The 23,676-nt window shown below is 47.5% G+C and overlaps 2 protein-coding genes across 5 annotated transcripts in view; one reads left to right on the forward strand and one right to left on the reverse strand.

Moving 5' to 3' along the window:
• LOC141085174 (phospholipase A2-like) overlaps positions 1 to 10,433 on the forward strand; it is an 87,538-nt gene extending 77,105 nt beyond the window's left edge. For all 4 annotated transcript variants that reach the window (XM_073570375.1, XM_073570376.1, XM_073570377.1 and 1 more), the window contains 3 exons: positions 1,717 to 1,864; positions 9,025 to 9,131; positions 9,383 to 10,433. In XM_073570375.1, coding sequence (XP_073426476.1) covers positions 1,717 to 1,864; positions 9,025 to 9,131; positions 9,383 to 9,561 — 434 coding nt within the window. In that variant the 3' untranslated portion in view covers positions 9,562 to 10,433. The remainder of the gene's footprint in view (positions 1 to 1,716; positions 1,865 to 9,024; positions 9,132 to 9,382) is intronic.
• Positions 10,422 to 22,054, reverse strand: OTUD3 (OTU deubiquitinase 3). The gene is made up of 8 exons (XM_073570374.1): positions 21,775 to 22,054; positions 16,354 to 16,502; positions 15,756 to 15,868; positions 15,172 to 15,294; positions 14,633 to 14,749; positions 12,911 to 13,007; positions 12,614 to 12,822; positions 10,422 to 11,176 (listed from the first exon to the last, which is right to left on the reverse strand). The coding sequence occupies exons 1-8, from the start codon at positions 21,975 to 21,977 to the stop codon at positions 11,003 to 11,005; spliced, it is 1,185 nt and encodes a 394-aa protein (XP_073426475.1). The 5' UTR covers positions 21,978 to 22,054; the 3' UTR covers positions 10,422 to 11,002.
• Positions 22,055 to 23,676: the final 1,622 nt, after the last annotated feature.

Genomic DNA, 23,676 nt, shown 5'->3' on the forward strand with positions numbered 1-23,676 from the left:
CTGCTGTGTGAACAGGTCCCTACCTGCCCCTTCTCTTACTACGCCCGCCTGTCCTGTGTCTCCAAGCCGTGCCCGCCTGTCCTGTGTCTCCAAGCCGTGCCCTCTTGCCCAGTGTCTCAGCCTGCCTGTTAGTCACACCTGTCCGAGTGACTTGTCCCCGTGTGGGATCAGCAGCCACAGCCAGACCCGACAGCTATCTGCCGCACAAGCCTGACCTCACCATCAGAGGCTCCAGTGAAGACCGAGGCAGCTGTCGTAGTCACGCCCCTTCCAGGGTAGTCTGTGGGGCCACAAACCCCCGGCTCGCGCCATTCAGCCAAGGCGCGAGCGTGACAGCCTTCATGGAAGTGTTATCAGAAGAAAACCTCTCCTGCATCCTCACCATAAAATTCAGCGTCAGAAATATGCAAAAGTACATCTAAACAAGCCTGATGCATTTTGGAAATAAGTCCTGAGGACCGATGATGATAAAATAGAACTCTATGGCCACAATGATTAAAGGTATGTGTGGAGAAAAAAGGGCACATAATTTCAGGAAAAGAACATCCCGCCAACCATTGAGCATGGGGGTGGATCAATCAGGCTTTGGGGTTGTGTTGCAGTCAATGGCCCGGGGAACATTTTACGGGTAAAGGGAAGAATGGATTCAATGAAATTTCAACAAATTCTTGATGCAAACATAACACATCTATAAAAAAGCTGAAGGTGAAAAGAAGAGGATGGCTTCTACAAATGGAGAATGATCCTAAACACATGCCTCAATCCACAATAGACAACCTCAAAAGGTGTAAGCTGAAGGTTTTACAATGGCCCTCACAGTCCCCTGGTCTGGACATCATTGAAAATCTGTGGCTAAACCTCAAAATAGCAGAGGAAGCAAGACGGTCCAGGAATTTCACAGAACTGGAGGAATTCTCCAAGGAAGAATGGATGAAAATCCCTCAAAGAATAGGAAGTCTATTATCTGGCTACACAAAGCGATTACAAGCTGTGATACTTGCAAAAGTGGGTGCTACTAGGTACTGACCGTGCAGGGTGCACAAACTTTGCATCTGTCCATTTTCCTTTTAGTAATTTTTAAAATGTAAAAAACGACATTTTTTTGCCTAAGGAAATGTGTCATTTGCAACTTTAGGCCTTTTAGAGATCATTTCATCCTCAACTTGCTTAACTCTTCACAATAACATTAATTTTGACAAGGGGTGCCCAAACTTTTACAAACCACTGTATATACTGCAATACTATAGTATATACTACAGTATATAACTCTGTTGATCTCTGATGTCTGGTCACAGTCTGGGGTTCATAGAAGATTAAAGATGCAGGCGACAGGGTCTTCGCTATACCCCCAGCTGCTATGGCAACCTATTGGCATTGGATGATCACGTTTTTTAGGGAGGTGTGATTGGTGTTGGAATTGGTGCACTAGCTGTATCACACTGCTTAAATGCTGTGGTCGGTAACTGACTGCAGCATCTAAGGGGTTTAATAGCAGTGTGCAGCTAAATAACGCCGCTGGCACCTGCTGACAGAAGGGTGCCGTGCATTACAGAAAAGGTTAAATTGACATAATCCTGTAGGTCCTGGGCACGATGTCGTCTTTCCGACCGTCTGAGGAGGTTGTGTGACAACCAGTAAGGTCTCCATGGCAGTTCTGATTGCGGTTGTCATCCAGAAGTCCAGATGTGACCCTGCTTTCTATCTCTCTGTGTCTAGTGATGGCGGTAGGAACACGAGCTGGAATACTGGAGTTTGGACAGATGGTGCAGTACATGACAGGGCGGTCTCCTCTGAAGTCCTACGTTTTCTACGGCTGCTATTGTGGGATCGGAGGGTGCGGTTGGCCGGTAGACGAGATTGACTGGTGAGTTCACTGATGGTCACACCGTGTACATTCAGCCTTAGTCATTAAGCATCTTATGCCGAGGAACTACAGAGCAGATTGTAGTTAAGTGACGTAAGATCGCAACGTCGTGCTTGACTATGAAAAAATAACGTAAAATAAAAAATAATAGTAAACAAAAGATAAAAATGTTATGTGTTTACTTTTCCTTGTTAAAAAATAAAGAGAAAAATACATATTCAGCAATAATGCAACTATAAGTCTGATCTGTCAAACTATAAATTTTTTTAACTCATATGGTAACAGTCAATGAAATTAAATCTCCAAAATTGATGTATTTGGTTGACGCACCTCCCTCAACAAAATTAAATAAAAAGTGATTAAAATGAGGTATGCACCCCAATATGGTAGCATTTAAGAGTACAACTCGGCATGCGAAATACGAGCCCTCGTTGATGGAAAAGCTTCCAAAGTTGGGGGTCTCAGAAAATGGCGACACAAACCAAATTTTTTTAATAGAAAAATTAAGTTGAACCAGTAACCGAAGAAGTAATCAGGCTCCTTGCATCTTCTCGCCCTACCACTTGCACTAGTGACCCCATTCCAACACATCTCCTCCAGTCCCTTTCCCCTGCTGTCACCACTCACCTAACTAAAATATTTAACCTCTCTCTCTCTTCCGGTATCTTTCCTTTCTCATTTAAGCATGCCATCATACAGCCATTACTTAAAAAACCATCCCTCAACCAAAACTGTGCCGCTAACTATAGACCTGTCACTAATCTTCCCTTCATCTCTAAACTCACGGAACGCCTCGTCCACGCCCGTCTTATCCACTATCTCTCTCCTCGACCCTCTACAATCCGGTTTCCGCTCTCTACACCCTACTGAAACTGCCCTCACAAATCTCTAATGATCTTCTAACAGCTAAAACTATTGGTCACTACTCCATGCTAATTCTCTTGGATCTCTCTGCACCATTCAACACTGTGGATCATCCTCACTATGCTCTGTTCCATTATATAAAGTAGATATGACAGGCTCAAACCCCAACTTAGGTGCTCTGGGAAAAAACAAGACTAAAGTATAGGAGTAACCCCGGCACACTAATAACATGAAAGTAAAGTCTTCTCAACGACAGTCTTTAATTGTTGTGATTTTATTGATTGTGAAAAAAAAGGGTGGTGTTACAATCCAACGTTTCAGCTCTACATCTCGAGCTTTCATCAGGGATATGACTAGATCCTTGGTTTTGAGGTGTGTGTATAAGTTACTTTCATGTTATTAGTGTGCCGGGGTTACTCCTATACTTTGCTCTGTTCCATTGGCCTGAAGGACACCATTCTTTCTTAGTTCTCCTATCTCTCTGACCGCTTCTTTACTGTACCTTTTGCTGGCTCCTCCTCCTCTCATCTTCCCCTTACTGTTGGGGTTCCTCAAGGATCGGTTCTAGGCCCCCTCCTCTTCTCTGTGTATACTGCCCCTATTGATCAAGCAATTAGTAGATTTGGGTTCCAGTACCATCTCTATGCTTGACACCCAATTATACACTTCTTCTCCTGATACTACGCCTGCCTTTTTGGAAAACACCAGTGATTGTCTTACCTCTGTCTCTAACATCAAGTCCTCTCTCTATCTGAAACTGAACCTGTCAAAAACTGAACTCCTTGTGTTTCTTCCCTCTGCTAACGTACCTATGCCCGACATTGCCGTCTGTGGTTCCACCATTACTGCCCAGCAACATGCCCGCTGTCTTGGGGTCATACTTTATTCCGAGCTTTCTTTTACCCCCATATCTGATCACTCTCTCGCTCTTGTTATCTGCACCTCAAAAACATTTCTAGAATTCGACCCTTTCTTACTTTCGACTCTGCAAAAACTCTTACTGTTTCTCGTATTCATTCTCGTCTGGACTATTGTAACTCTCTACTAATCGGTCTCCCTCTTACCAAACTCTCCCCTCTCCAGTCCATCTTGAATGCTGCAGCTAGGATCATATTCGTCACCAATCGTTATACCGATGCCTCTACCTTGTGCCAGTCATTACACTGGCTACCCATCCACTCCAGAATTCAGTATAAACTGATTTCCCTCACCCACAAAGCACTCTATGGCTCAGCACCACCCTACATCTCCATCGTCTCAGCCTACCACCCTACCCGTGCCCTCCATTCTGCTAATGACCTGAGGTTAACATCCTCATTAATCAGGACCTCCCACTCCGGTCTCCAAGACTTTTCACGTGCTACGCCAATTCTTTGGAATGCACTACCCAGGTTAATACGATTAATCCCCACAGTTTTAAGCGGGCCTTAAAAACGCATTTGTTCAGACTGGCCTATCGCCTCTACGCAATAACCTAAATATCCCTGTGTGGCTCATTCAAAATCTTTTACCATAACCAGGTTCCTCGCATCATGTTCACATGCTTTATGCATTTAATAGCTCTCTGTGTCTGTACTGTTATATATTTAGACTGTTAACTGGTTCATGCAGCAACAGGAACACCCGATTCTTAGGGTACCGTTACACTTATGGATCGCTGGTGCATCGCCAAGTGGTCGCTAGTGAGCTGCCACTCAGGCAGATCTCACCAGCGACATAGCAGGGGCCGGGGGTCGCTACTTACCTGTCAGACGCGGCGATCCTGACGTCCTCCCGCCCGCGTCGCCACAGGAAGCGCCCAGCGAGAAATTGTCCAGGACGTTCTCGCGCAACCAGCGATGAGCAGCGGGGGAGCTGGTCGGAGGTATCACATGTAGCGATATCGCTAGCAATATCGCTGCAACGTCACAAAATCGGTGACATTACAGCGATATTGCAATGTGTAACGGGCCCCTTACACTAGGGCTGGTCCAAACAATAAACAAGTTTTGTCGCTTATCCATGTTATGTAAATAAAAGCTTATAACCTGACGCTAAATTCATCCATTGGTTGTATAAATTATTCTTTTGAAAGCTGAAACCCTCTGAAATGTGGTTTAGGTTAAGAAAATAAATTGGCATCAATGCAGAATTATTGATCATTTAATGGACACAGAATGGTCAGATTTTGACAAGACAAAAGTTTTGCTGCCTGTGCTCAGTAAATGATCGGTTAATTAGTGGGTGTGTATAAAAAAGAAACCCAGCACCCCAGACCTTCACTTGAGCTGCAACTTGAGCTCTGACATGTCAAAAATCCACCCTGCGACCAAAGCCTGGATGATCAAGAGGCTGAAGACTAGATTCACTGCGTCAAGTACAAAGAATTAAAAAAAAATTTGAATAGACTGGTGATGTGTTTGACAAGCCTAGGTCCGGCAGAGCCTGCAAGACAACTGCTCAGGAGGTACGTTTGTTGGTTAGAAAATCCAAAGCAAGCCCCTCTTCCACTGCAGCAGAGCTCCAACAGGCCTGGTCACCTCAAGTCCCTGTCAACTAGAACAGTTTGTAGGATTCTGTCTCGAAATTGCCTCCATGGTCGAATCAGTACCCAGAAGCCAGCACTAAACAAAAGGCAAATAAAAAACCGTGTGGCATTTGCAAAGTTCCACAGCCTGCTAAATAGATGGACGCTGGAAAAGTGGCAGAAGGTGGATTTCTCTGATCAATCTTCAATAGAATTACACTACAGCTGCCGCAAATACTGCAGGAGACCTACTGGAGCCCATATGGATCCAAAATACACCCAGAAAAGTTAAATTTGGTGGTGGAAACATCATGGTCTGGGGTTACATTCAGTATGGGGGTGTGAGAAACATTTGCAAGGTGGAAGGCAATATCAATAGCCTAAAATATCAAGTAGTATTAGCTACCTCTTATATTCCAAATCATAAAAGGGGTCAAATTCTGCAGCAGGATGGTGCTCCATCTCTACAACAAAGTTACTCCAGGCAAAAAAGATCAAGGTGCTCAAGGACTGGCCAGCCCAGTCACCAGACATGATCATTGAGTGTTATGAATGAGTCACCGTAGGAGGCAAAAACAGAAATACTAGCTAAGTCCAGAAAACCAGAGAAGTTGGCAGCTATCGGATTGCAGACCCCTGAACCTAACAACAACTAGCAGTAGCCGTGGGGGGTTCCTACGGTGCCCTAGACCCCTCGATCACAGCCGGAGAACTACATAGCCTAAAGACAGAAAGGGAAATCTAAACTGCCCCAGAGCAGACCCCAAAGCAATAGGCAGCCACCAACATATGATGACGGTGAAGAAAGATGAAAAAACACTCACACAGATAGAAAGATAGGCTGAGCAAATGATGGGGCCCAAGCTAACTAAATAGGACAGAATAGAAAAGCTGCTGTCTGCAATACGCCAAAACCCTCTCAAAAACAAGAGCCAACAGACTGATAGGGAAAAAGCCCTGAAGACGCTAGGCTTCAAAAAGACTATATCAGTACTCAGGTATTATCTGAAGACAGAGCAAAAAGGAATTCAGCTCACCCAGCAGGGAAAGGCAGAAATCCAGAAAAACAAGGCAAAACAAAACCAAAACACAAATGCAAAAAGTAGAGCAGAAAACTTATCTTTTGAAGAGCAGGAATCAGACTGGTCTCCAAGAATCCCTCAGAGTAATCACTCGCAATGCAGAAGGGAGTCGGCTGCCTTATATCCAGTCAGCAATCCCAGTCACCCAGTCATCATCATTCTGCTCAGGTGCTTTGTAATCAGCCTCACTACCTTCCTTCACCAGAAGAGGGAGTTCATCAGACCTCAATGGTGAAGGGGAAAATGAACTCTCAACAATTGAGCATGTTTGGGGTAAGATGAACGAGGAAGCTTGGAAGACAAAACCAGAATCTAGATGAACTCTGGGAGGCATGTAAGACTGCATTCTTTGCTATTCCTGATGACTTCATTAATAAATTGTATGAATCATTGTTGAACCACATGGATGCAGTCCTTCAAACTCATGGAAGTCACACAAAATATTAAATGACTTTAATAGAACCACAACTTCATTCACCAATGTTATGCAACATATATTTGTATTTTAAGTTAATTATTTGTTTGAATATCACATTACTTTCTGTGGCCGACAAAACTTTTGTCTTGCCAAAATCTGACCATTCTGTGTCCATTAAATGATCAATATTTCTGCATTGATGCCAATTTATTTTCTTAACCTAAACCACATGTCAGAGGGTTTCAGCTTTCAAAAGAATAATTTATACACCCAATGGAAGAAATTAGCGTCAGGTTATAAGCTTTTATTTACATAACATGGATAAGCGACATAACTTCTGTCAGGGAGTGTATGAAAGACGTACAAACAAAATCCCCAAAAACCACTGGGGGAATTGCTGTTTTTTTTCCCCAAGAATAGAGCAGGAAATGGGTTGTCAGACATTGTTACGCATTCTATCTGTACAATGCAGGTCATAGCAATGCCATAAGGTCTGGCGATGTGTTTCAGCCCGACTACCACGTGGAGAGGCTCAGCCATCTGAAAAGCAGTGAGGGGCAGAGCAGAGAAACAGCTACCTGTCCCGTCCCCGTCGTCCATACACTGTGTGGGACAACCTGGAATCACTGCGGCAAGTTACATGGCACCCGCCTCAAGTTACAGATAAACATTGGTGTTGACTTTGTAAATATTTTCCACATCATGAAGTCAACACAAAGCAGTGTCCGAAGATCATGTGGGGGACATGTATCACACAGGATAGGATTAGATACACGGCTCAGCAGTCAGTATCACACAGGATAGGATTAGATACACGGCTCAGCAGTCCGTATCACACAGGAGAGAATTAGATACACGGCTTAGCAGACAGTATCACACAGGAGAGGATTAGATACACGGCTCAGCAGTCAGTATCACACAGAATAGGATTAGATGCACGGCTCAGCAGACAGTATCACACAGGATAGGATTACACGGCTCATCACAGTATCACATAGGATAGGATTAGATACAAAGCTCAGCAGTCAGTATTATACAGGATAGGATTAGATACACAGCTCAGCTGTCAGTATCACACAGAATAGGATTAGATACACGGCTCAGCAGTCCGTATCACACAGGAGAGAATTAGATACACGGCTCAGCAGACAGTATCACACAGGAGAGGATTAGATACACGGCTCAGCAGTCAGTATCACACAGAATAGGATTAGATGCACGGCTCAGCAGACAGTATCACACAGGATAGGATTGCACGGCTCATCACAGTATCACATAGGATAGGATTAGATACAAAGCTCAGCAGTCAGTATCACACAGGATAGGATTAGATACACAGCTCAGCTGTCAGTATCACACAGAATAGGATTAGATACACGGCTCAGCAGTCCGTATCACACAGGAGAGAATTAGATACACGGCTCAGCAGACAGTATCACACAGGAGAGGATTAGATACACGGCTCAGCAGTCAGCATCACACAGAATAGGATTAGATGCACGGCTCAGCAGACAGTATCACACAGGATAGGATTACACGGCTCATCACAGTATCACATAGGATAGGATTAGATACAAAGCTCAGCAGACAGTATCACACAGGAGATGATTAGATACACGGCTCGACAGTATCACAGGATAGGATTACACGGCTCAGCAGACAGTATCACACGATAGGATTAGATACACGGCTCAGCCGACAGTATCTCACAGGATGGGATTCGATACACAGCTCAGCTGACAGTATCACACAGGATGGGATTAGATACATGGCTCAGCTGACAGTATCACACAGGATGGGATTAGTTATAGGACTCAGTTGTCAGTATCACACAGGATGGGATTAGATACACGGCTCAGCAGACAGTATCACACAGGAAAGGATTAGATACATTGGTCAGCAGACAGTATCACACAGGGCAGGATTAGTTATAGGACTCAGTTGTCAGTATCACACAGGATGGGATTAGATACACGGCTCAGCAGTCAGTATCACACAGGGCAGGATTAGTTATAGGACTCAGTTGTCAGTATCACACAGGGCAGGATTAGTTATAGGACTCAGTTGTCAGTATCACACAGGATGGGATTAGATACACGGCTCAGCAGTCAGTATCACACAGGATAGGATTAGTTATAGGACTGAGCAGACGGTATCACACAGGAAAGGATTAGTTACAGGACTCAGCTGTCAGTATCACACATACTGTAAGTTATTTCCTGTAAACAGATGATTGTGTTTGCAGCTGATTTCCGTTCCTCTGTATCAGTGACGCTCCCGTTAATTGCAGGTGCTGTCAGAGACATGACTGCTGTTACGGTGCTCTATCCCAGATGGGCTGCTTCCCGCTGTATGAGCCGTACATGTTCTCGGGTGTTGCTGGAAACATCTCATGCGGTAATACTTACCTCTGCTCCCACCTGATTGTCAGAGACCCCGGAGCTGAGACACATGGGTCTTCATAATTTGCCCCTATATATGTCAGTCTATATTGCAGCTCTAGCATTCTGTCCAATACCCAGGAGGCCCAGGCTGAACAGAGACCCAATTATCCGTCTGTCATACAGGGACATCCCCACTCTATGTACCATCATGCATCATCTCTTAGGTCAGGCCCCTTATAATAATCACTATTTTCTCTGGCACAGATGACCAGAATCTTCATGGATGTGCGAGACTGAGCTGTGAGTGTGACCGGGCGGCCGCCCTCTGCTTCCAGACATTCGATCATCGATTTTCCAAGTGCCACAGCAAGAACATGGAAAGGAAGGGATGCGAGGGGCCGCAGCCCCCATGTGAGCACTGCGGGAAGCCATTCTCTGTGTGAAGCTGATGCGTGGTGGGTGTTCAGCCAGCAGAGTTTCTTATTAAAGTCGTCAGGAACAGATAAGCACTTTAAGACAATAGACAAGGCGACGTCGGCCGTGACAGGTCGTGTGGCCCACACTTTCCCCTTTATCTTAGTGTGAATGGGATCACAGTGCAACCGGGACAAGCAAACCACAGTCACAAATGACGGTGGTGGACCCCTGGGGGTCACAATACAACCCCATTCCCCTGTTATATGGCAATATTGGGCCACATTCACTCCTTTCCTGGGTTCTACTCGGAGAGAAGTACGGCATGTATAGCAACACCCAGTACAATCTTTATGTTCCTTCTACCCTTTATTGTAACTCCAAGCACAAGTTTCCTCCTCTTTTCCTTTGCCCCTACATTAACTTGAGGAAATTTAAAGGTAACCACATCAGGGTGTTTTTACATATGGAAATCACAGTATGGCCCCCCCAATAAAAATGACACTTTTTTGTAGTGAGCGGATGTGTTAGTCCTGAAAAAGCCACTGTAGAAGCCATATGCAAATGAGGCTCAAAGTGAACATGGGGCCGTGGCTTGGGAGAGGCAGGTCAGGCCCCCAGTGTACTTCCAGCCTGATTTACATATGGCTTCTATACTGGATTTCTCATGACTGGCAGGTTGGATCTCTACATTAACGGTGTCAATTTTATTAGGTGCGGGTGTGTACACAGCCATGCCGCCACTTCCATACCTACCTGCTGATGGGTTCCGTGACTGGAATCAGAACATATTAAGTACAGTGATTTTAAGACGACGTGTAATCTTATCCTTCTGTTGGCACCACGCGCTTCTGTATTCAGAAATTGAGAAATAAAGAAATGCAGAACATACAATTATAAAGTGCAGTTTTTATGAAAAAACAAAACAATGACAATCTGCTGAATGGCGGCTGCAGCTCTGGAGGTGACTGGAGCACAGCACAAGTTGGGACAAGTCACTCTTGGTGCAGCTCTGGAGGTGACTGGAGTGCAGCACAGGTTGGGACAAGTCACTCAACATTTGTGGATTAAATATAAGGTTCAGTTAGGAGCAATACTGTGCGTCGAGCTGATAACAGAACAATTCATTGTATTCTTACTCACCAGCAGGTGTACCGTCAAAGTGTGAGTTTTGCATAGATCAGTAAAACCTGGGAGAAATCATTCAATACTCATAGATTTTAGTTTTTTTTCTAAATTAAAAATATACTGAAAAAGTTCTAAAGGTTAGCTCCCCCTAAAGTCAGGGGATGAGTCCTGCGGCTGCTGGGGCTTGTAGTCTCACGTCTAACCTTTACTCTGAGTAAATGGATTTATTGTGATCTCCCATCATGCAGCATGAATGCTTGCAATCCTCCAGAGAGCAGACAAAGCTGCGCAGGGGTGGAGTCTGGTTGAGCGAGGGTGTGGACACAGGAAGAGGGGAGAGGCTCAGATGTTAAGGGTGGAGAACGCCTTCACCATGGTCACCCCGGAGGCATCCTCCTCCTGCCGGTTATTATCCAAGTTATTGCCCAGCTGCTCCTGCGCCTTCTGCCGATGCCTCTTCTCCTGACGCTTCTTCTTCTCCTGCCGCTGCTGATCTTTCCTCTGCTTGTTGCTTACCTACAAAATTTTATCAACACAGATTTCCAGGGAGAATAAAAAATTCTTATCCACCAGCACTGAACCATTACAGGTTATTCCTGTCTACAATCAGCAGGAGCACACCGCTCCCCTCTCGGATTCCTGCTCCTGATGATTGACAGTTCCCTTTAAGGCAGGGGTGGGCAATTTATTTTCCCAAGGGGCCACATGAGGGACCATGACTGTTGTGGAGGGCCGAACTAATAGCTTGAAATTAATTCTACTCAATATTAATTTATTAATATTAATTGTATAACTTAATATTGAGCAGGATTAAGTACGCTGACACCCCCCTATATATTTTTTAACCCATATACATCATATATCATATGAACACCCACACAGCACCTTAAATACAGCCTCCCCATATACAGCATGAGCCCCACACAGCCTTCCCATATATAGCATGAGCCCAACACAGCCTCCCTATATACACCATGAGCCACACAGTCTCTCCACATGCTGAATGAGGCCCCACACAGTCTCCCCATATACTGCCTGAGCCCCACACAGCCTCCCTATATATTGCCTGAGCCACACACAGCCTTCCCATATACCGCATGAGGCCCCCATAGCCTCACCGTGTGCAGCATGTCACCCCCATAGCCTCCCCATGTGCAGCATGACCGCTCCATTGCCTCCCCATGTACTGTGTCACCCCGATAGAATCCCCATATAATCTGTCACCTCAATAGAATCCCCATGTACATAAACATGAAAAAAAGAAAGACCACCACATACTCCCCTCAGTCCCACTCCGCTCTTCTCTCTACCTCCGCTGCCCTGACACTCCGGCGGTACACAGCTAACGCGATGAGATGACGTCATAGTGTCAGCTGTTTCACACGCTGATTGGTGAAGGAAGTGGCTGAAGGTCCCTCCTCCACCAATGCTGACTGCGCCTAGGGAGAAAACGGAGAGAGCCAGCGGTTGGGCAGTGTGGCCCGCAGACCTCTGGTTTCCAGCCGCACGGCTGTATCGGTTCGCGGGCCGGAGTGAAACAGTCAGAGGGCCGGATGTGGCCCGCGGGCTGCACTTTGCCGAGGCCTACATTAAGGGGTTAATTATACGAGGCTGCAGTGTGGCCCTATAAAAACTTCCTCAAGAGCCGTAACTCAGCTTTCCCAGGAGCCCGAACGCCAAACCAGCAGGTTATGCAGCAATCAAGGAGCTGGACAGGATCTATTGTTAAGGAGTCTGGGAAAGCTGGGTGATGACCCCAAGAGATGCTGTAAAGAGAACAGCAGACGTGCCACCATTCTTGCCATTATTCAGCTTTTCAGGGGGATAGTAAGGAGAACTAGTCATTCGGAAATGTCCGATCTGCAGATCAGGAGTCTGGGAATGTGAGGCGACAGTGTTCAGGACCCGGAGTACATGGACCCGATACTGGAAACATCCAGGGAAGACATTTACCTTCTGGCTTATGTTTTTCTTGTTCTGTTCCTGTGGGTCATCTCTGGGCCTTGGCTGCCGGCCCTGCATACTGTGCGTGGCCTGTTCTTTCTGTGGGGCCGGAGGGTGCTGGGGTCTTCTTTGGGGGTCTAGCCTTTCACAGTTACCCAGCTCAGATGTTGCTGATGAGTATGAGCAGTCGCTTCCTTCAGCTGCACAGTCCGCATCATCTAAAGAAAATATGGACGTCACTGATACACTGTAGCGACCTGTCAGCGGTTTGGTCTGATAGGTCAATTTTGTAGGGGGGGCACTCACCAATGTGATTCAGCTCCTCGATCTGGAGGACGACTTGGATGGTGGACTCGATGTCGTAGCTCTCGGCCTCCAGACTCTGCAGGATGAGGCGGACGTCCTACAAACAGCATGCGGATACGGCAGATATGAAAAATAGAGAAAAGCTACAGACTTAGACCAGGATCACCTGAATAAACAAATAATTTTATTGGATACAAAAAAGACATAACCAATTAAAAACATTTAAAAGGTCATAAACATGACAAATAACAAAACCCTATTAACCCAAAATGGAGCTAAAAACTCCCCCAAGCAATTGATACACACACATGCGGTTTATAATAGCTTATATCCCATATGACAACACAAAAATCAAAACAATAGATATTAATATCAGTTATGATAACGTACACTGTAAAGTCGGTAGATATAACCAATTCACTCCACCCAAAAGGGAGTGAAACAACACCTGTCACCAACATACTAGTAAGAGCCACAGAAATACACAATAGAAATTCCCAATGGCTCCAACCGCCATGTGTGGAGCTATAAGACACAGTCCACAAATAGAGGAATGAGTATTTCCTAGAAATACAAAGTTTAAATGTCACAAATGACATACATGAGGAAACCAATTCACATGAATAGGGTACTGATCCCACCAAATGAAAGCTTAATGCGGTAATCTATGAATATCTGATACTGGGGGAGCTTGTGGAGACGCCCGGCGCGTGTAGCCCTTTTAACTTTGTATTTCTGGGAAATACTCATTCCTCTATTTGTGGACTGTGTCTTATAGCTCCACACATGGCGGTTGGAGCCATTGGGAATTTCTATTGTGGATTTCTGTGGCTCTTACTAGTATGTTGGTGACAGGTAATTAGGTGTTGTTTCACTCCCTTTTGGGTGGAGCGAATTGGTTATATCTACCGACTATACTGTGTACGTTATCATAACTGATATTAACATCTATGGTTTTGATTTTTGTATTGTCATATGGGATATAAGCCATTATAAACCGCATGTGTGCATCAATTGCTTGGGGGAGTTTTTAGCTCCATTTTGGGCGAATAGGGTTTTGTTATTTGTCATGTTTATGACCTTTTAAATGTTTTTAATTGGTTATGTCTTTATGGTATCCAATAAAATTATTTGTTTATCCAGGTGATCCTGGTCTAAAGGGGGTTTTACACTAAGCGATATCGCTAGCAATATCGCTATAACGTCACCGGTTTTGTGACGTTATAGCGATATTGCTAGCGATATCGCTATGTGTGATACTTACCAACGACCGGCTCTCCCGCTGTCCATCGCTGATCGCGCGAGATTGGGCGGCTCCATTTCTCGTCGTCAGCTTCCTGCTGTGTGAGACGAGCGACGCGTGGAGGCGGGAGGACGCCAGGATCGCTGTGTGTGAAAGGTGAGTATCGTCGGCTGCGTCGCTGCTGCATCGCTGTGAGATCTTTCTGTGTGAAAGCTCACTAGCGATCATTTAGCGATGCACCAGCGATCCTGACCGGGTCGGATCGCTCGTCGGACCGCTGGTGCATTGCTAAATGTAAAAGGGCCTTAAGTCTGTAGCTTTTCTCTATTTTTCATGGCTTGTAGTATACAGACTTCTTGTGCATCCCTTTTGTGTGGTGCCCTCTAATCCTTTGTTACAGCAGATATGGACGTCGTTCAGGGTACTCCAAAACATAAAATATCACAGAACTTCCTCCCTGGTTTCCGCAATCATCTTACCACGCAGCCGGTGGCGTTTCGCACTTTCTGCACCGCGTCTCCTTGCAGCGCTGCCCGCTCCTCCAATAAGTTTGACTTCGTTTTTCCTTTCCGATTGGAGACGTCTTTGGAAAGCATCTGTACGTGGAGGAAGAACCACAATCAAGGAGCAGAAGATGGCAGTGATGTAGGAAGATTGCCCTTTCTTAAAGGAGTTTTCTACCTTTAAGAAACAAGGAACCCAACTGTTACATGTAAAGTAACAAGATCAGACAGTTCTAACCCTCCCTGGGTGAAACATCTACTGCCCGACACTGCTGCGGTCTCGGTGTATTGATCGTGACAGCGCCGCTGCAGCCAATAACTGACCTCTGCTGCGGTTAGACAATATGAGCCACTGAGACAGTGATTGGCTACAGCAATGTCAACGATATGTTCGGCGCAGCTGTGCAGAGTGGGTGTGGACCCGAGATGGTGAGTACTATCAGATTTCTTTATTTCAAAAGACTACGATGTAATTAGTCGCCGTCCCCAGTGATACAACGTGTCGTCTTGGCTACCTCTGTCTGCAGATGAGCCGGAGTCTCTGTGTTGTCGTGGATGGGGCGGACGCTGTCGTAGTGCTCTCCATAGCGATAGGCGATGTGCAGCTCCCGGGCATTGGCCTTGTCAGAGCCTCGGATCTGTACGGACAGAGCAGACTCCGCTGAGTGCTCGGGACATGTAAGTGTTCAGCAGAACTTACAGGTTTAGCTGCCCCTCCGCCCAAAAGGCAGAAAAAGAAAGTTACATATCTCCAACCTCCATTTACCCAGCACGATGCTTGAGGAATGTGGTGCAACTGGACCTGTTTTTGCCTCTTTTATATCTCCGCAGGCTGATCTTCCGTTTCTTCGTGGCAGCCTTTAGCGGCTCATGGTATGCATTGGAACAAAGTATTTTCAGTGTTTATGGCGTCGTCCGTGTAGTATGAACGGCAGGAGGTTCTTTCTTTGCTTTAATGCTTTTACACATAATATAAATTTACAATCGCCAAGCAGTAAAGTGATCATGTCGTTCATGCTGGGCAGCAAAACAATACACAAAAGACTGTCGACTCAGCATCAGGATCTATGAACCATGCCAAGCAGCGTAGATCCGTTACCTGCCACAGCGGGTTATTCAGCTGGTGAATCACCACGTTCACTTGGTTGTTGCGTGCAAAAGATACAATCGCATCATTACCAGCAAAGGTTCCCGGCTGCGCCAGGTTCTGAACTAGAAAGAAAGAAAAAGATTGTGAGGACAGAACTACAAGAAAGAGCAAGAAAAACGAAGTAAAAAAGAAAGTGATGAGGCGGGGAATCAGAAAAGGCGAAGAGGGCGATGAGGCAGGGGGGGCCGGGAAAGGCGAAGAGGGGGAGGCGGGGCACCGACGAGGAAGAAGAGGGGGAGGCGGGGCACCGACGAGGAAGAAGAGGGGGAGGCGGGGCACCGACGAGGAAGAAGAGGGGGAGGCGGGGCACCGACGAGGAAGAAGAGGGGGAGGCGGGGCACCGACGAGGAAGAAGAGGGGGAGGCGGGGCACCGACGAGGAAGAAGAGGGGGAGGCGGAGCACCGACGAGGAAGAAGAGGGGGAGGCGGAGCACCGACGAGGAAGAAGAGGGGGAGGCGGAGCACCGACGAGGAAGAAGAGGGGGAGGCGGAGCAACAAGGAAGAGAATAAAGAGGGGTGATAAGATGCAATGTTTGTGGTTCTCACCGTGTCTGTCAAATGGAACGTCGTCCTCCACAAAGGGCTCAAAGTCGTGGCGATGCTTCACCATGTAATCGGCAGTCTCCTGTCGGTGCCTCAGGTGATTCCGTGAATGTCCCTCCAGCTGATCCCCCAGAGCGTGAAACAAGCAATTACTGTGAAGACACAAGGGAAATATATAACCAGAAGACAATGGAATGGCGGGGATTGGACGGAGCCGGGACTGAGGCTATGGACATCGCCAGGATGAGGACTTGTCAGGTACGTTCTAGACGTCCCACGGTAGGGTCTATGTAATGAAAACACACATGAATGGGTTTGTTGGGGCTGGACCGATATGGAGAGTCCAAACTTGGGTCTGCTAAGTGGTTCTGGAGAGCCATTCTCAATAGCTCGTTATCCGGGACCACTAGAGATATGAGACGTAGGGGTGCGTGCAGAGGGCTCCCAGGGAGATGTGGTATATTGGACTTAACTCTGAGATGCATAGTACTCTCATAATTCATCTTTAGATGCCAGTGACGCTCGGTCTGGAGTTTCCTTTCATAGGTAATTGATTTCGATCCTACCTCTGCTCCTCCTTGCCTTCATTAACACGTAGCCTCCAATTCTCTGGCCAAATGGCGAAGTTCTGTTCTTGTGGGGATCTGTGTACTTTTCTCAGGGGTGGGGGCCACTTGTAAGGAGTGGAGGAAGATCTCTGGACAATATATTGGGCCTGAATTACTTAATCCAAAACAGAGTTTCCCTCATCCCTCACAGTCTAAACCTAGGCTCTAGGTACAGATTGTAACATCCCTGCCGGCATCACTGCATGGCTTCACATCTCACTTACCACTCCGGGCCATGCCGTGAGTTCTGTCCTCTGCCTGTTCCATGCTGTGGGCCTCATGTCCTTGCTCACTGCATACTTCCTGACGGTATGCTTAGGGCAATGGCACTTCCTGAGTTTTATAGAAACAGAGTGCACACCCTTAATTTGGTCCCAACCTATTGCCAAGAGGTATCAGGTACTTAAGGTGTCTCCACCCATAGGGAGATGCCTGAGCAACAAACTCTGTAAGTCTTTACTTTGCTGCTAAGTTGCCAGGTCCTGTCCTGTTTTCTGCCTCTCTGGGGTCTGCATACCCAGACCCATTTCTGCGCTCTGTGTGTCTTGTGTTCCGCCTCCCTGGGGGCTGCATGCCCAGGCCTGTATCCTTTGTCCTGTACTTGTTCCTGTATCGGTTCTTGTCTGTACTAAGTCCGTTTATTGTGCCTGTTCGTGTCCCTGTCTGTTTCCTTCCCTACTCAGCTGTGTGTAGTCTTGTGTCTACTCCTTCTGCTCTGCACCCTGCGGTGTTATGAATGGGTCACCGAGGAGGAAAACAAGACCAAGCCAAGTCACAGAAAACCAGAGAGGTTGGTAACTACGCGGATTGCAGACCCCTGATCCTAACCACACAACTAACAGCAGCCGTGGAGCGTACCTACAATGATTCTAGACGCCTCGTCACAGCCGGAGGACTAAATAAGCTTAAAGCAAGAAAAGGGGAAATCTAAAACTGCCCCAGAGCAGACCCCAAAGGAATAGACAGCCCCCACACATGTATTGACGGTGAGACAAGACGAAAACACGAACACAGGTAGGAAAATAGGCTGAGCAAACGATGGGGCCCACACTAGCTAGAAAGGACAGGAAAGGAAAGATACTGTCTGCAATCACGCCAAAAAACTCTGCAAAAATGTCCAACACTTCTGATAGCAAAAAATACCCTGAAGTCACTAGACTTCTCCCCCTATATCAGCACTCTGGCATATTCTGAGAACAGAGCAAAAAGAGGCCAATCTAATAAGGTTCCCAGCATCATGTTTCCACATGCTTTATGCATCCATTAGCCCTCTGTGTCTGTACTGTTACACACTTAACATTATAGCTGGTCCATACAATCAGGGCAACTCTTACCACCCACCTTTCGTGTCTACCTCTTTCCTCACAGACTGTAAGCTTGCGAGCAGGGCCCTCATTCCTCTTGGTATTTGTTATAATCTATGTGATTATTGTTATGCTGTAATGTCTATTGTCTGTACAAATCCCCTCTGAAATGTAAAGTGCTGCGGAATATGTCGGCGCTATAGAAATAAAATGTATTATTATTATTACTATTATTAACAATAAGGGACAAAAAAGCAAACTTGCACACACAGTGACATAAGAGTGAAAATTCAGCACAGCCCCAGCCGGGACTGGCTGACCACACAAAAAACTTAATAGACCAAACCAAATCAAATGTGAACATTAGCAAAGACAACTTAGCTTGAGAAGGCAGGAACTGAGCTGGAAACTAAGACCTCAGGAGGCAGGAAAAAAAAAAAAAATCACCAGCATGGGAATAGGGAGTAGGCCGTCTTTAATCCATTCTGAGACTCCAGATGTTCAATCCTCTTCCTCATTATCCGGTGGCAGGCCTCTGTTAATTAGCTCACCTTCACTACCTCCTGCCACCACCAGAGGGAGCCCGGAAAGAGAACTCACAACTCCTCTGTCAGCACAACCAGCTCCCTCACCAGAAACCAGAGGAAGACCAGAAAATGAGTTCACAACACTGCAGCTTGGCTCTGCGGTTCTGCTCTGCTTCCGTCCCGCGTCCTACGGTTCCGTTCCCTCCAGTCTGAACGGATTCCTACCTGTTCTTTTATCCTATCTGTGCCTGCCAGGGTGCCAGCCGTGCCCACCTGCCTACCAGAGTGCCAACCATGCCCGCCTGCCAGAGTACCAGTTGTGCCAATCTGTACTTGCCCGCACCTGTCATTAGTGTTCCTTCCCCCAGTGGGATCAGCTGCTACAGCCAGACACCGCCCAGGAGTGGTACCTGGCAGCTCCCTGCCGCACAAGTCTAACCTCACCATCAGAGGAACTAGTGAACACCAAGGTAGCTGCTTAGGCCTGTTTCACACTTCAGTTGTTTCTGTCAGTCTAAATCCGCCAAAACAGCGGAAAATGGATCCGCAGGAGGACTGACAGAAACGGTGGACAGCGGATCGGCCGATGGTAAAAATTTAAAGGAACCACGCCTGAAAGAGAAAGGGTAGTGGCTGAAAGATAATAATAACTATCCAGTTAATCAGCCACTACCCTTTGTTAAGATTGGATGTATTGTGTACATTACTACTCAGATATGCACACAGCACTTTATCCCTGCTTGTTTGCTTTGTAGCACTTTTTGTTTAGCGCACATGCGCCTATGTGTCATTATTCTTGATCTGCTACATTGTGTATATGTACAAAAAAATTTTGTCATGCGACCCTTTTTTATGGATTGATGCATCACTGATGTGGTGTTCACACCTGTATGTTTCTTCTCTTGCTTTTATGCCATATGGGCATTAATAAAATCTATTTGTATTTATTCTCCTTGTGATGTGCCTAATTCTTCCATTTTTCTTGGGATATCTAGGTGTGATGGTGCAGTATGGGAGCAGTAGGAGGTGCGGACAGTGCAGGGCTCAGGCTCTAGGTGTAGATGGTGCAGTATGAGAGCGAGGACAGTGCAGGGCTCTAGGTGTAGATGGTGCAGTATGGGAGCTGTATGGAGGTGCGGACAGTGCAGGGCTCAGGCTCTAGGTGTAGATGGTGCAGTATGGGAGGTGCGGACAGTGCAGGGCTCGGGCTCTAGGTGTAGATGGTGCAGTATGGGAGGTGCGGACAGTGCAGGGCTCAGGCTCTAGGTGTAGATGGTGCAGTATGGCGGTGCGGACAGTGCAGGGCTCAGGCTCTAGGTGTAGATGGTGCAGTATGGGAGCTGTATGGAGGTGAGGACAGTGCAGGGCTCGGGCTCTAGGTGTAGATGGTGCAGTATGGCGGTGCGGACAGTGCAGGGCTCGGGCTCTAGGTGTAGATGGTGCAGTATGGGAGCTGTATGGAGGTGAGGACAGTGCAGGGCTCGGGCTCTAGGTGTAGATGGTGCAGTATGGCCGTGCGGACAGTGCAGGGCTCAGGCTCTAGGTGTAGATGGTGCAGTATGGGAGCTGTATGGAGGTGAGGACAGTGCAGGGCTCGGGCTCTAGGTGTAGATGGTGCAGTGCGGACAGTGCAGGGCTCGGGCTCTAGGTGTAGATGGTGCAGTATGGGAGCTGTATGGAGGTGAGGACAGTGCAGGGCTCGGGCTCTAGGTGTAGATGGTGCAGTATGGCCGTGCGGACAGTGCAGGGCTCAGGCTCTAGGTGTAGATGGTGCAGTATGGGAGCTGTATGGAGGTGAGGACAGTGCAGGGCTCGGGCTCTAGGTGTAGATGGTGCAGTATGGCCGTGCGGACAGTGCAGGGCTCGGGCTCTAGGTGTAGATGGTGCAGTATGGCGGAGCGGACAGTGCAGGGCTCAGGCTCTAGGTGTAGATGGTGCAGTATGGGAGCTGTATGGAGGTGCGGACAAGGCAGGGCTCAGGCTCTAGGTGTAGATGCTGCAATATGGAAGCAGTATGGCGGTATGGACAGTGCAGGGCTCGGGCTCTAGGTGTAGATGGTGCAGTATGGGAGCGGTGTGGACAGTGCAGGGCTCGGGCTCTAGGTGTAGATGGTGCAGTATGGTGGTGCGGACAGTGCAGGGCTCAGGCTCTAGGTGTAGATGTTGCAGTATGGAGGTGCGGACAGTGCAGGGCTCAGGCTCTAGGCATAGATGCTGCAATATGGAAGCAGTATGGCGGTACGGACAGTGCAGGGCTCGGGCTCTAGGTGTAGATGGTACAGTATGGTGGTGTGGACAGTGCAGGGCTCGGGCTCTAGGTGTAGATGGTGCAGTATAGCGGAGCGGACAATGCAGGGCTCAGGCTCTAGGTGTAGGTGCTGCAGTATGGAAGCAGTATTGCAGTACGGACAGTTCAGGGCTCAGGCTCTAGGTGTAGGTGCTGCAGTATGGAAGCAGTATGGCAGTACGGACAGTGCAGGGCTTGCGCTCTAGGTGTAGGTGCTGCAGTATGGAGGAGCGGACAGTGCAGGGCTCAGGCTCTAGGTGTAGATGGTGCAGTATGGGAGCTGTATGGAGGTGCAGACAATGCAGGGCTCAGGTGTAGATGCTGCAATATGGAAGTGTGGACAATGCAGGGCTCAGGCTCTAGGTGGTGCAGTATAGCGGTGCGGACAGTGCAAGGATCAGGCTCTAGGTGTAGATGGTGCAGTATGGGAGCTGTATGGAGGTGTGGACAATACTGGGCTCATGCTCTAGGCGTAGATGCTGCAATATGGAAGTGTGGACAATGCAGGGCTCAGGCTCTAGGCGTAGATGCTGCAGGATGGGGACAGTATGGATGTGCAGACAGTGCAGGGCTCTAGGCATCCTGTGCCTATGGGAGCACCAATATGGCAGCTCCGGCTTCAGCAGTAAAAACAAGAGCACCAATATGGCGCTGGGAGCAGTAATATGTCTCCTCAGCTCGCAGCGCATGCTCCTCACCCGTCTCCTGGCACCTCTCGAAGTCGCAGTCCCAAAACTTGCAGCTGGTTGGCGAAGCTCAGGAATTCCTCCGGGTCTCCAGACTCTCCGCTCCGGTTCCGCCGCTCTTTCGCCAGAGCTCTCCGCGCTGCTCGTTCATCCCTCTTCCGTTCAAGATCCGCTTTGTTCCCGGGCCGGGAACGGACACTCTGCTTCCTGGACATGACAACAACGAACAAGCCAGAGACCCAGCAGCCGCAAAGGCGGCGAAACCACTTCCGGCATCCACAGATCACGTGACGGTATCCACTTAAAACGGAGTTTGTGGTAATGATGTCACCGGAAGGGGCGGGGCCTCCTTCAGTCCAGCGAAGATTTGATAGCAGGCGGTTTCCTGAGGCACTGGCGGCGGCTGGAGAAGAGAAGTGGGAAATGAGGGGCTGCACTATGGAGCCTTGTGAGGAGAGGAATGAGGGGCTGCACCATAGACCCTTGTACAAATGGGAGTAAGGACGCAGTGATCGCTCTGAGGATGTATTTTGGAAAGGGGTTGATGTTACTTGAGTGGGGCTGCATAGGGAAGGTGAGGTACTGTGTGGGGAATGGGGGGATGATTAGGGGGTGTGGGGAGAAGGGTGATGAGGGGCTGTGTGGGGAATGGGGGGATGATTAGGGGGTGTGGGGAGAAGGGTGATGAGGGGCTGTGTGGGGAATGGGGGGTGATCAGCTTTTCAGGGAATTGGGGATGATGAGGGGCTGTGTGGGGAAGGAGGTAACGAGGAGGAGGGGGCTGTGTGGGGAAGGGTAGATCACACATATTGGTTTGCTGCATGGTGAATATTGATGTAACTCCCTTGTACATAAAATAGAAAAAACAGCTTAGCCAAGCTCTAGATACACAGAAGCACGGAATCCCAGGGACTAAATGTAAGTAAAATATGAAGAAAATCCAGCTTGTTGGAAATAAAAAAGAAATAATGAAAAAGAAAATTTCAAAACATACTAAATTGCAGAGACAGAATAACAACACGTTTCAAACACAGGCCATGTGCATCTGAAATGCGTTTATGCTGTCTCTGCAATTTAGTATGTTTTCATTATTCATCTATTTTCCAATAAATGTAGCAATTTCTTTACATTTGGAAATCCCTTGTGGCTGTGTCGGGAAGTGGGTCATGTCGCACTTGTGAGGCTGCATGTTGGTGGGGCTGTGTGGGGGGGGGGGGGGGGGAGAGGGTGCTGTCACTCTTGTGCTTTTTATTTCACACGTGGCTTAGTTCTAAATATTGTTTTGTAAAATTTGTTATACACTTGTATGTATAAATATATTTATATTTTTCTCCTTTTTGTTAGACTTATTTGTGTTTTTAATAAAACTGTTTGCGAACTATGGATTTAATTTTTATTTGTATATTTCTAGAGCTTGGGGTATGTTCACACCTTGCAATTTGTTGGGGAAACAATCTGCATTAGACCAGCACTAAATTGTTCACATCTCACTGACCATTTATTTCCTGTCCTCAGCAGCATGTAGCATATTTGTCTAACTAGATAGAAGAGGCAATTTTTACCCCCAAGTTTGGGAGAAAAATTGGTGTGCCTTATAGTCTGAATATAGGAGGGGGGGGGGGGCACAGATGTGTAGCAGGGTCCTTGCTGCAGGAAGCCAGCAGCAGCAGTGGGGCGAGGCTGAAGGACCTCAGCCGAGATCTCAATCCGCACACGCGAACCGCCTGAGGTGGCCGTTTTCCTGAAGCCTGACCACTTCTTTCAGCCGAGAATCCGCAGCCTTGCAGCGCTGGGACACCCTTTCCTCCCACCCAGGGCCTACAGCACTGTCCCAAGGCCGCTGGTTTCGTGCAACACCGGCTCTGCCTCCTGTGACCCCCAATCCACCGCTTCCCATGTAAGATCCTCATTTTA

Source organism: Dendrobates tinctorius, unplaced genomic scaffold (genome assembly GCF_039654945.1).
Source record: "Dendrobates tinctorius isolate UK_male_01 unplaced genomic scaffold, ASM3965494v1 ptg000028l, whole genome shotgun sequence".
In the NCBI taxonomy this organism is placed as follows: Eukaryota; Metazoa; Chordata; class Amphibia; order Anura; family Dendrobatidae; genus Dendrobates; species Dendrobates tinctorius.

Coding starts and splice junctions, on each gene's coding strand:
- OTUD3 (XM_073570374.1), bottom strand. CDS start 21,977: ATGTCCAGGAAGCAGAGTGTCCGTTCCCGGCCCGGGAACAAAGCGGAT. Junction 16,503..21,774: donor CGAGAGGTGCCAGGAGACGG/GTGAGGAGCATG, acceptor GTGTCTTCACAG/TAATTGCTTGTTTCACGCTC. Junction 11,177..12,613: donor AGAAAAACATAAGCCAGAAG/GTAAATGTCTTC, acceptor AAAATTTTGTAG/GTAAGCAACAAGCAGAGGAA.